This window comes from Lipotes vexillifer, unplaced genomic scaffold, assembly GCF_000442215.2.
Source record: "Lipotes vexillifer unplaced genomic scaffold, Lipotes_vexillifer_v1.1 scaffold604, whole genome shotgun sequence".
NCBI lineage: Eukaryota > Metazoa > Chordata > Mammalia > Artiodactyla > Lipotidae > Lipotes > Lipotes vexillifer.
Genome location: NW_006798979.1, coordinates 1,827,530 through 1,840,634, shown reverse-complemented (window position 1 = coordinate 1,840,634; position 13,105 = coordinate 1,827,530). Strand labels below are relative to the sequence as shown.

The window sequence follows — 13,105 nt, the reverse complement described above, 5'->3', positions numbered from 1 at the left end:
CCCCAAAAAAAAAAAAAAAAAAAAAAAGCACAACTTGAATACACGAACAGAACTCAGACAAAGTCAAATTTAGTGGCATTTTACAAAATAATTGGCCAGTGCTTTTTAAAAAATGTCAAGGTCATAAAACGGGGGAAAAAAAAGAATGAGGAACTATTTCAGATTACGGGACCCTAAGGAGACATGGCATTAAGTGCAACGTGTGACCTGCACTGGACTCGGATCAGAAAAAAACATCAGTGGGCCGACTGACAAAATCTGAATGATGGGTAAAAAAGATAAGGTATTGTATCAGTGTTAGCTGTAGTCATCTGAGATGGTAATATTTGGTGAACCTACGTGAAGAGTATGTAAAATTCTTTGTATAGTTGACATAATTTTTTTGGTATTAAATATAAAATTTTCAAAATGAAAAGTTAAAAAAATTAGAGAACTTATGTCCAGCTACCTCATATCCATACCACTCTCCGATATTCCAACACTTGTACTTTTCCTGCTTCTTTCCCCCTATTTTTCTTCAACTTTTCCCTCTAATGCATTAGAGGAATGAAGAGACAATAGCAATGCAGCTCCTTGGGAGCACGACTGCTACTAAGCAAAGGGCACTTGGATATAACTGTCCCACTTATAAACAAAGCCAACTGGGCTGAGCAAACCCCGGGAGAACGGTGCCCTGTGATGGAGTCAAAGCCATCCCCATGCAGTGACATTTACTAAACTCAAGTTTATTTCCCAGGAGGTGGTCGCTGTGAACTAAGACCCACATAAGGCTATGAGGACAATCTGCCTGCGTGAAGGGGATAAACAGGGCCTCCCTATTTCACCCCCACTCCCCAAAAAAGTGCTGTTGAGATTTAAAACACACTACTGACAGCCCTGAACTTCGTGTCTTTCTCCACAAAACCGGGTTCTTCTGCATTTCCTAGCTAGCTAAGGAGCACCACGTCCTCCCTGGTAACTTTAGCAGAAATCAGAAAGGCACTGGACTCGTGTCTCATCCCCTGCACCCAAGCAGTCACCGAGTCCACTGGTAGAAACTCCTTCAGCTCTCTTTTCTATCCTCTTCCATCCTCGAAGCTGATACAAAGTTCAGGGCCAAGGTCAGGCAACTTGACCACAGCCTCTGTCCCCTAACCGGTGCCCCTCCAGTCCCGTGTTCACGCAGAGGTCAGAGGGCTTCTCCTAAAGCCCGGATCTGATCACGCTGCTTCTTGGGCACCAGTTTTCCGGGAGGCCTTAGTGTCACTGAGGTAAAAGCTGAGCAGGACACTGGGGCGTCTCCACCGTCTGACCTGTTTCTCTCCAGTTTCATCTCTCAGTGGCTCTTGCTTCCACACCGTACACCCAGCTGTGCTGAACTCAGGTCAAGAATGCCCTCCTCAGAGCAGTGCTCCTCACCACCTCCAGACAGAACAGCTACCTGCCCTCCTGAGCCCACGCGCCATGCAGACTTTTACCACAGCACCGAAGCACTTAAGAGTATTTGCTTCTTTGTTCACAAATCTACATTCTCCATCGGATAGGAGTCCCCACACCAACAGCGTCCATCTACCAGGACCGGAGTCAGGGCTTCGCATGTGCGATTCCATTTAACCCTCACACATATTATTTCCATTTTACACATGAGGAAACTGAGGTTGTAAGAGGGTCAGTAACTGTTCAAGTCCCCAGAGCTAGTCAGTGGTGAAACTGGGATTTGAATGCAGGTCTACCTGGTGAACAGCCCAAACGCTTTACTACCGTTTGCTTTGTCTCTTTTTCTAACCCCAGAGAGTAGCACAGTGAACGGTGCATAATCTACGCTTGAAGAATCTTCGATGAATACGTCACATAGTGTATAGTTCAAACAGCAGTTATTAGGCACATTTTTCAGGATGCTTTAAATGAGCAGCAATTAACATATAATGCTGTGTACTGAGAGAGTGAAAAAAATGCTAAAAGATGAAGCAGTGTTTTCTGTCCTCTGAATCAAAATCCTGATTTCTCACACTTAATCACATCCAATCCACATAAAGTGACAGTGGGAAGAGAAAAGGGCAGCAGAGCATATGCTACCGAAACGTTACAGCTGAACGCATTCCCCTGGCAAATAGGAAGAGGAGTACTATAGGGCCAAAAAGAACACAGGCTTCCAGATCACACAGAACCGGATTTGAACTCCAGTTCTACAGCTCACAAGCTGCGTAGGTCATGTCATCTCATCTTCTAGGTCATGTGACCTCAGCTAAAACACCGCGAATGGTAACTACTTTGCAAGGCTGCTTTAAAGATGAAGTGCAGTGATGCGCGCTTAGGACAGACACAGTCCACAGTCCCCTCATCCTCTTCCAGAGATGCCAGTGACAAGAGGGTGAAATCTTTAAAGGAAGAACCCATTATTCATAAGGAAGGACCTTCTCAAGGTCTCCAAACATTTGCAGAACCCAGTAATACGGATGCTCGCTTAACTTTAATCATTTTAGGAAAAAAGGCATATTGATCTCTTCCTCATACTTGGACAAACGTGCTTGTGATTTGTTTGCTTCCACATGAGAAGCAACTAGCTGGTCAGAAATCACCATCGGCAAAATACGGCAAGTTAATACAAAATAGTATCAATCTAAAAGCACCAGGCCACTCTCTAAGGAAACAGTTGCATTATTGCAAGCAAATCATTTTATTTGCATGTAAGGATGAAGCAGCATGGTCTAATCATCATCCATGGCAAGAACGTCGGACTGAACGTCAGGAGTCTCGGCCTTGCCACTTTAAAGGTGACCTGAGACATGTGTTTTAAGATTTAATATTCATTTATTCAACAAATACTGAGGGTCTGTAAGACCCCTGTTCTCATGGAATTTATATTCTAATGGGAGAAGAAAGACATCACATAATAGACAGACAGACAGACAGAGGGGTAGAAGTCAGCAGATAGGGGTAAGTGATTTCTTAGAAGAGAAAAATGCTCATAGAATAGGTTGTGACTGGGTGGATGTAGTCATTTTGGAAACGGTGACATTTATGCTAAAATCCGAGGATGTAACTTCTTTCTTTCTGGACATCCACGTCCCTCTCTATAAAACGTGACTACTGAACAAGGATGCTTCTGAACGTGTCTTCTAGTTCTAGGAATTTGTGATTTCCTGGCTATTAGAGAAGTATTCGTGTGAACACATATTTTTTAACATCAAATATTATCCTATACTTAAGAAAATCATTTATGGCAATGAGTCTTATCTTTGAAGACATTTAAGGTAACAGTAATTCTTCTGTAAGGAACTAAATATAGCTTTGCACACTTAACTTTTCCTACTGATCTTTGTCGGAGCTCTGTCTGACAAGGAAGTGAGTATTTTGTTGATGGTTTGGCAAATGAAGCCAAGCTGGCGTCTGATGAGAAGGGCTAATGTATCCTTCCATGTATACGTGCATTTGTAATGAGGTTAGAAGTTGTCTTAAACTAATTCTTTCTGTTGATCACTTAACAACCACAAATTCAGACAGGCTGAAATTTTACAAAGTGAAATGAAACTGTAAGCCACATGTTCTTTTTTACATAAAAACAGGAAAAAAAAATTGAGGTGATGGGGTATGAAAATTTTTAAGGAAACATCAGTATTTTGACCCATATTTTTCATGTACCAGTTAACTAGAAAATTACAAAACCTGAAAAACTCAGATACATTGTACCAAGGGAATTAACACATTACATTCATTCCCCTCCCCCTCTACCTTCCTCCCTCCCCTCTGTCTCCCTGCTGCTCACCAAGCTGGGGCACATTTCTGGGATGGAAAGGAAGGCCTTTCAAGCTGTTGAAAAATGAGGGCCCCTATTTTGCAGGAGCTGGCTGGTTTCCCAGCAACACATTGATTTGTGGGATCACTACTTTGGGCACCTTGAGGATAATTAAATATTAAGTCCCTATTTGATGTACGCAAAGTCTGCCTAAGAGGATTACCAGCCTCAGTGAAAGTAGCAGTCCCACATTTTCTGGTAATTGAACATTGCAATGTCATTACCTATTCTTATCTTTGCACTGTAAGACTCTGTCTCTATCCTTAATATTACCTTTGAGGACGGAGAAGGAGATAGGGAGAAATTAAGAAAATGAGAGCCCGTGCAATCAGCACTTTGGGGTCTCATAGGTGTTTGGGATATGGAGATGAAGACGACAGTTTAATGTGTGTCGAAGAAATGACAGAGGTGAGCAAACCATCCTCTGTCTCCTCTGGTTCAAGGGCCCATTTTACATACCAAGCAGCCAAGGCTCACAGTTTAAGAATCTTCTCCAAGATCATAAACGACAGTGGAGGGAGGATGGAGACACATGCATATGATTTGTCCACCAGCACCCCAATCTTTCTACTGGGTCTAGTGAGAGGTAACACAGTTTTTTAAAAACAGTAATGGAGACTACCTCAAATTTGAACTACGGGCATAGTTCTACAGCATTCCAGAGGTTGTTGCTACTTACATTCTGATGCTACAACTTTTTCGCATTCATTTTCCAAATAGCAAACAGCTATTTTATAAGGCAGCGTTCCCCTACCAAATTCACTTGCCCTCCAAAATAGATCTGAATGAGCAACGCGAGGCTGACACAGAATACTTAACTTGTAAAGGAGGAGACACTCAGTGATTTAATTTATTTTGAAGAAGTCTACAAACGAATAACATAATTAAGCCACTATGGTAGTTTTTTATTTTTAACTGAAGCATAGTTGACTTTCAGTGTTGTACTAGTTTGAAGTGTATGACATAATGATTTGCTATTTTTATAGATTATACTCCATATACAGTTATTATAAAATATTGGCTATATTCCCTGTGTTGTACATTACATCCTTGTGACTTATTTGTTTTATACCTAATAGCTTGTACCTCTTCATCCCCTCCACTTATCTCGCCCTCTCCCTACCGCTCTCCCCTCTGGCAGCCATTAGTTTGCTCTCTGTACCTATGAGTCTGTTTCTGTTTTGTAATATCCATTTGTTTTATTTTTTAGATTCCACACAAAAGTGACAACATACACTGTTTGTCATTGTCTGACTTACTGGGTTGGCCAAAAAGGTCATTCAGGTATTTTGTCACATCTTACAGAAAAAGGCCAAAATTCAACCTTTTTGGCCAACCTAATATTTCACTAAGCATAATACCCTCCAGATCCATCTGTGATGCTGTAAATGGCAAGATTTCATTCTTTTGTATGGCCTAGTAATATGCCACTGGGGATATATATCTGTGTATCTATATATCTCACATCTTCTTTATCCATTCAACTGTTGACAGACACTTAGGCTACTTCCATGTCTTGGTTATTGTAATCAGTGCTGTTATGGATGCTGACACGTATGTATCTTTTCGAATTAGTATTTTCATTCTTTTTGGATACACACCCAGGAGTGGAACTGCAGGATCATATGGTAGTTCCATTTTTAATTTTTTGAGGAACCCCCCCTACTGCTTTCTATAGTGGCTGCCCCAGTTTACATACCCACCAACAGTGTGCTAGGGTTCTCTTTTCTCCACATCCTTACCAGCCACATGTACAAAAATGAAATTAGAACATTTTCTCACAACTTATACAAAAATAAACTCAAAATGGATTAAAGACCTAAATGTATGGTAGCTTCCTTATTTCTACTACCAAATACTTTAAGAAACTCAGATCATTAGCTTCCAAGGACCAGGAAATTGTTCTTATACAGAGGGAAAGTAGGAGGAGGTAGAAAATGTAAAAAGCGAAGGAGACATGAGATGACTTTTACTAAAGTCAAGAGACACCCTGGAGAGACGTTTGTTGAGGGCCTGAAAAGCTCACAGCACCAGAGGAAACAGTGGCCAAACGAGGAGCAACCCGCAGACTTTGCAAATGAGTGTGTATTCAGTGAAGTTAAAGTGAAGTCAGCTTAGAAAAGTGCATGGAAAAGGAGTCTTAACAAAGCTAAGCTCCCTTAAATACTGTCTTTGGAAAAAGTTCAGCTAAGCTGAGCTTAAAATCTGACAAATAGCCAGAAGTCACTGAAGTCTAAAAGCTGCAACTTGTTCTCTGAATAACTGGACCATCAAGGAAAACTTACAAGAAGAAATAGTTGTTACACTTATGTTATTTCTGAAGCGTTTAGACCCAAATATCAAAGTGCATGTTCTCATGTTTCAACACAACACATAAGATGGATTCGATATCTTCCTCTTTTCCCAGTTTCCATGTTGCTTCATAACATTTCCGGCGCACAGATATGACATGAAGTGAGGCTCCAACCACAGAAGCCGGCCTCATCGTCCTGCCAGGACAGAGGCATCAAGGAAGATGCAATTGAAAAAGGCTGAGAGCTTGAAAAAGGGAGGTTCTGTCAGAAAAGTACATAAAAGTCAGAGCGTTCATTTGTTTCAGGATGAGTCAGAACTTAAGGTTCCACACGGCAAAAATAATGTGACCTAGTTTGGAGCTTACCTCCGAGATGCTTTGGGAACCTTCGGGTCTGCTGAAAACAAGCACACCTCGAGCATTCACTATGCCAGGGGCCTGGAGTATATGTCATAGCCCATTGCATTAGTGTTCACAGACTGCTCTTGAAAAAGCCTGTTAGCGGCCTCTTGATGCAATTCAAAGCAAAATGCTGAGACTAAATAATGTGATATGGTCATGATGCTTCAGAGAGTATTATTCAGATATTAGTGACTTTTAATACAATCCATTTCAGCAATTTGGCAAGATTAGAGAATCTTTGATAAATCCATCTTGTTTGAATCTCAAATTCCCTAACTCTGAAGAACAGACAACAGTATTTACCTGTTTCTCTCACAGAGGGAAATAAGAATATGTGAGGTATGACCCAGCAATCCCACTACTAGGTATATACCCTGAGGAAACCAGAATTCAAAAAGAGTCATGTACCAAAATGTTCATTGCAGCTCTATTTACAATAGCCCGGAGATGGAAACAACCTAAGTGTCCATCGTCGGATGAATGGATAAAGAAGATGTGGCACATATATACAATGGAATATTACTCAGCCATAAAAAGAAACGAAATTGAGCTATTTGTAATGAGGTGGATAGACCTAGAGTCTGTCATACAGAGTGAAGTAAGTCAGAAAGAGAAAGACAAATACCGTATGCTAACACATATATATGGAATTTAAGAAAAAAAAATGTCATGAAGAACCTAGGGGTAAGACAGGAATAAAGACACAGACCTACTGGAGAACGGACTAAGGGTGGGAGGGAGGGAGACAAAGAGGGAAGAGATATGGGAACATATGTATATGTATAACTGATTCACTCTGTTATAAAGCAGAAACTAACACACCATTGTAAAGCAATTATACCCCAATAAAGATGTTAAAAAAAAAAAAAAAAAGAATATGTGAGGTAATTCTAAAGATGCTCTGAGAGGAGTCTCGAGATATCCTTAATATTTGGTTCTTTTTTAAAAAGAAGTTCATTGTTCTTTAAATGAAATAATAAGGAAACAAACAGAAATGATAAAGCAAAGCTTTAAAATTAGAAGGTAAATTGAGTTGGAATCAGAGTTCCAGGAAACTCTTTTGCAGACTAGATTAACCTAGGAAGTCTTATTTTCTAACTTTTATTGGCCTGTAGTCTACTCTGCAAGCTAAAGCACTTGATTAAGTGCTGACTCTTAGATCCTATGCTTTCAGGACGCATCAGTTTAGAATCTAAGCCAAAATTCAACAGCCACCGTATTTCTTTGATTTAGGAATTGGCATTTCCACTTACTCAATCAACAAGCATTTAAGCTCTGAACGTGTGCACAGCATACTTAGAGGGATCTGAAAAATGATAGGTATATCCTCCAGGGTTTCTCCGTTTTCAGGTAGTGGAGAGACAAAATTTTAGTAGTAGTAGTAACAGCAGTAATAATAATAATAATAGATCAAATGTGTGGACCTCAAGGTTCAATGAATTAAGTTTGAAATGGTCAGGGAAGGGTCCAGAGAACTGATGGACTGAGTGAGCCCTGAAGGATGATACGGAGGAACCAAGATCTCGAGTGTCTGCTGCATTTTGTCTGTGTGCATACAGAAGAGAAGGGAGGGCATTTTAGTGCCTGGGCAGAGCATAAAAGAAATGAAATAGGTATACCGCACACTGAATTTCCACTTAGATCTGCATTTCTCCGGGGAAAGGGTGAGCTGCCATAATTAACTGATACTATGAAAAATCCTGACTGTACCCTATGAAGAGAAAAATTAGATACACGTGTTAGGTGACTGAGGCATCATCTAGTATGCATATTCAAACATACGGAAAAATAAAAACAAAATCTGTTGCATATTTAACTACTACATAGTTGGACTGATGAATACACTGGGAAGTTTGCATTAGCAAGCTGATTATTCACCTGAAGGTGGTTTAAAGTAATCAAGAAATGAGCAGCCAGATGCTCCCTTACCTGTCTCTGGGGCCAAGTGGCTTTGAGGATGGCCTCCGTTCTAAAGAACACAAGAAGCCTGCCATCCTCCTCAGTCAGGTGAAATGACTGTCCCAGAATCTGCAGCACTTGAATGCGGGGCCTCACGGGCCAGGCGTCGTCAGCACAGAAAGGCCGCAGCCACTCCAGCAGGTCCTCAGAGGACACCAGCTCTTCTCTGCAAAATCAAGGGTTAGATTAAAAAGAAAAGAAAAGACTTAGTAGTTTCTAATTCCAGTAATCAAATGTGGTGACTGATCTAAACAACTGTTGGGTGACTTTACTTTTTTTTCCTACTGCGAGGAAAAATGTAGGTTTTAAATGGCTTAAAGAAAACCATATTAGGTGTTTAAAAACTATGTAAAATGCATGTGATTTTCAAACAGTATCATATTCAAATGACTTACAGAAAGCAGATAAACGTAACCAATATGTTCTTAGCTACTCCATTTCTTAAGCAAAGTTTATTAAGAAGCACGGCTTATTTCAAAGTTCTACGAAGATGTATGCCCAGTGTCCATCCAGTTCCCAGGGCTTAAAAGACTCTCTTTTTGGGCTTCCCTGGTGGCGCAGTGGTTGAGAGCCTGCTTGCCGATGCAGGGGACACGGGTTCGTGCCCTGGTCCGGGAGGATCCCACGTGCTGTGGAGCGGCTGGGCCCGTGAGCCATGGCCGCTGAGCCTGTGCGTCCGGAGCCTGTGCTCCGCAATGGGAGAGGCCACAACAGTCAGGGGCCTGTGTACCCCCGCCTCCAAAAAAAAAAGACTCTCTTTTTATTGACTTGAATTGACAACTAGCTCAATGGGCAAAATTAAAGATTTTCAAATCAAACAGTTTTCATGAGAACACTGCTTTAGAGTGATAACTGTTTCTATTGATAATAGTTCACATAGGAGGGTGCTAGAGTCTTGGATAACCAGGTAGGCATCTGGAAAAAATCTTTGATTGAAATATTATTTTAGTCTTGGCAAACAAAATAACTCTTGTAATACAATTTTCATGAATGGCTTATCTCATCAACTAGTTAATACCTTTGAATTCAAAGAAAAAGAAAAAAGTATGGTTTATCTCTACTAATGATACTAATAGTGCCAGGCATCATTCAGTAATTTTATATAAACTATTACTAGTTGACAATAACTATACAAAGTAAATATATTTACTTTGTAAATATTTTATTGAAAATGTTTTCGGTTTTATTGAGATATAGTTGGCATATAACATTGTATTAGTTTAAGGTGTACAACGTCATGATTTATGTGTATATACTGCAAAATAATTACCACAGTAAGTTCAGTTAACATCCATCATCTGATATAGTTACAAACATTTTTTCTTGAGATGAGAACTTTTAAGATCTCTCTTAGTAACTTCCAAATATATAATATATTGTTAACTATAGTCATCATGCTGTACATGTAAATTCCATTTTATAGATGAGGAAACAGACTTCATGGAAGTGATAGTGTATGCCCACAACAACTATACTAGTGCAGTATGACCCCAAAGTCCATGTTCTTTCTACTATTTTTCTGTGACAGAATTTAAATAAGGGGTTAGAGTATCAAATTTGATACTACCTTAAAAATAAAATATGAATGTGTGATTATTAAAGAACTGGGAGGTCTGAAAGGATTTGTCGAAGGGGACATTTGTACAACTTTCTATCCAGTACTAGAATCTTTCCACTTATAATCCCGAATGGACCATCTTAGGAAAACAACTTATTTGATGATGATGTCGATGAATTACTACCATCGGTGACTGTTAAGAGGTCACTCATACAGAAGCCTCACTTCCACAAGGCCCTAGAGATCCAGGCTAAAGCACTGAATTATATAGATTCTTTTATAACCAGATCCTTAGGCTTTCACCAATAAATCACCTACATCAAGTTCCAAATTCCATGAACAAGACCACATAAAAATTTTTTAAAACTTCTGAGAATAAAACTCTACAATACCACTGAGTATTTCTCTCAGTGTGCGTTCTATAATATACTTGCCAATACAACTTCAGGGCAATTTAAATTAAAAAAAAAACAAAGTTCGTTATTTGTATTTAGGAATAAAATATATTACAAAATGCCGTGGACAACTGGTTCAAGCATTTCCTAAATTTACAAAGACATTTGTTAGTTTTACTTATGAGTGCCACTCTTTATATGTATCAGAAATGTCAAAACTGGGGTGCAAAAGAAGCAGAATGATATAAATATTCCCTGGATATCTACTACTTGCAAAGCAAACAGACAGTATTGTGTAGTGGAAAGAGTATTACTTTGGAATTTGATGGACCTATGAATCTTTTCCTAACAACTCTCAATAAAAATCATGAATGTCATCATTCCCGTTTTACAGTTAAGTAGACAAAGGTCCTGAAAGTGTGTCTGTTGGAGTCTTTGCAACCAAGATAACTTATATAAAGTACCCAAAACTGTATGTGGCACAGAGGAAGGATTTAATAAACAGTAACCATCATCCGAATAACCAACATCATTTTATTTCCAGCATCAACAGAGTACTAGTTTGTACTGGATGATCAGGGATGAACAATTATATGATCTGTGCCTTCAAAGAATTAATAATACAACGAAACAGAAAGATTTCACAAATGACTATTCTCTAAATATTAACATAATATAAATGTGAACAATTGTTTTAAAGAAAGAGTAAAATCAGGGAAGGCTTCACAGAGGACGTGGCCTCTGAACCGGATCACAAAGGGCAAATTCAAGGCACATTAAGTGGAAAGGTGGGAAAATATAATCCAGATAAAGAGAAGAGCAAAAGGGAAAAAGAAAGTCCAAGATTTCAAAGGACATAGCGTGTTCAGGGAGCAATAAAAGCACAGATGGCTGGGGGTCAATCAGAGGAGAGAGCAAAGTGAGGACAGGTCTCCTGACCTGGATAACCAGGAGCTCGCACACAGGCTGAAAAGGTGGCGCACCTTCAAGCTCTGAAAACACAGGCTTTGCAGGCGTCAGCCCAGATTCAGTTCCCAGAATGACCACTTCCTGACAGCACTACACTGACCAAGCAGTCACTTAACGGTTCTGAGCCTCAGTGTCTTATCTGTAAATTGGAGATAGATAATAACCCCTTACTCGTGGAGTGGTTGAGAATGAAATACATAAAATGAAATAATAAAGCACATAATACATTATCTGGCACATAACGAAGAACTTCAATTAGTGGCAGCAATGATTATTGAGGACATTGGTCTTACCTGGTGTGGAATGGGAATGATGGAGGGTTTCTGAGCAGTGAAATATCATAGTCCTGTTAGTGCGCAGAGAGGTGTGCAGGCCGGGGTATGCTCAGGCCCTTTTGGTGAGGCCTGCACTGGTCAAATTAAGTGTAATTCAAGAGAAAAGATTAAAGTACATTTTGGGCTTTGAGTCCAAGCCAGTTTCACATAATAAGAAGCTGATATTTTTGACCCTGTCACCCAAGTGCCAAGAGGGGAGCAGGCAGGATGAGCTAGAATGGGAAGAAGCTGGAGTCATGAAGACCAGATGGAAGTTACGAAAATAATGCAAGACCTGCATACAGTGAACAAGAATGAAAACTGTTAATAATAATAACTATGAGAGCTTAGTATGTGCCATGAATTACATCACTTCATCATCACTATCTTTTTCATGTATTCTGTTATCATCTCCAGTTTGTAGATAAGGAATCAACCAAAGAGACGTTTAATAACTTGTCCACAGTCACACAGTAAGTCGTGGAGCCAATATATGAACTCGGACTATGTTACTGCCTTGTCAATCACTATGCAATGCTACTGAACCAAATGGGGGCAAATTCCAGAACACTGTGGCAGTAGATTAAAATTATTCAGGTACTGATGTGGTACAGAGAGATTATTATCATAGCGTTTTCCAAGTCATTAGATTTAGATTCCTTTTACCTAACAACTTGCTGTGCGGTTGATAACGTTGGACATTTTGGAAAAAACTGCTTTAAGTTTTGGTTGATAGTTCAAATACATAATAAAATTACGAAAACTCATTCCTAAAACAGAAACATTGTGTTCTAGAAGCAGTATGTTATAGATGAGCTTGGCTATATACTGTGAACATTTGCGCTCAATAAGACTGCACAGAAATGAAAGGCAGCTCTGTAGGAAAAGCTGTCCAGGAAATCGACTAGACAGTATCTCCTAAAGATTTTCGCTGCAAAATAGTTTACATTTTAATTTCAATTTGAGCTTTTAAAATTCATATTCTTTCTTATGATTCGGCAAGTACACACACACACACACACATATACAGAGGCAGAGAAAGAAAAACAGAATGTTAGAATTGTGATAGAATGTTAACAATTGGTGAATCAAGGGGAAGAGACTATAGTCATTATTTTTCAATCTTTGCAACTTTTCTATGGGTTTGAAATTTTTCAAGATAAGCAGGTGGGTAAAAAATAACCAATTGCGACTTTCTCTTTTTAATATATTTATTTATTTATTTTTGGCTGCGTTGGGACTTCGTTGCTGCGTGTGGGCTTTCTCTACTTGCGGCTAGCGGGGGCTACTCTTAGCTGCGGTGCGCAGGCTTCTCATTGCAGTGGCTTCTGTTGTTGCAGAGCACGGGGCTCTAGGCTCACGGGCTTCAGTAGCTGTGGCACGCAGGCTCAGTAGTTGTGGCACACGGGCTTAGTTGCTCCGCAGCATATGGGATCTTCC

The 13,105-nt window shown here is 39.7% G+C and overlaps 1 protein-coding gene across 1 annotated transcript in view; it reads right to left on the bottom strand.

Annotated features, from left to right (window-relative positions):
* Positions 1 to 13,105, bottom strand: part of NBAS (NBAS subunit of NRZ tethering complex) — a 360,677-nt gene that overhangs the window by 39,081 nt on the left and 308,491 nt on the right. Inside the window, exon 48 of the mRNA XM_007471211.1 lies at positions 8,400 to 8,595. Coding sequence (XP_007471273.1) covers positions 8,400 to 8,595 — 196 coding nt within the window. The remainder of the gene's footprint in view (positions 1 to 8,399; positions 8,596 to 13,105) is intronic.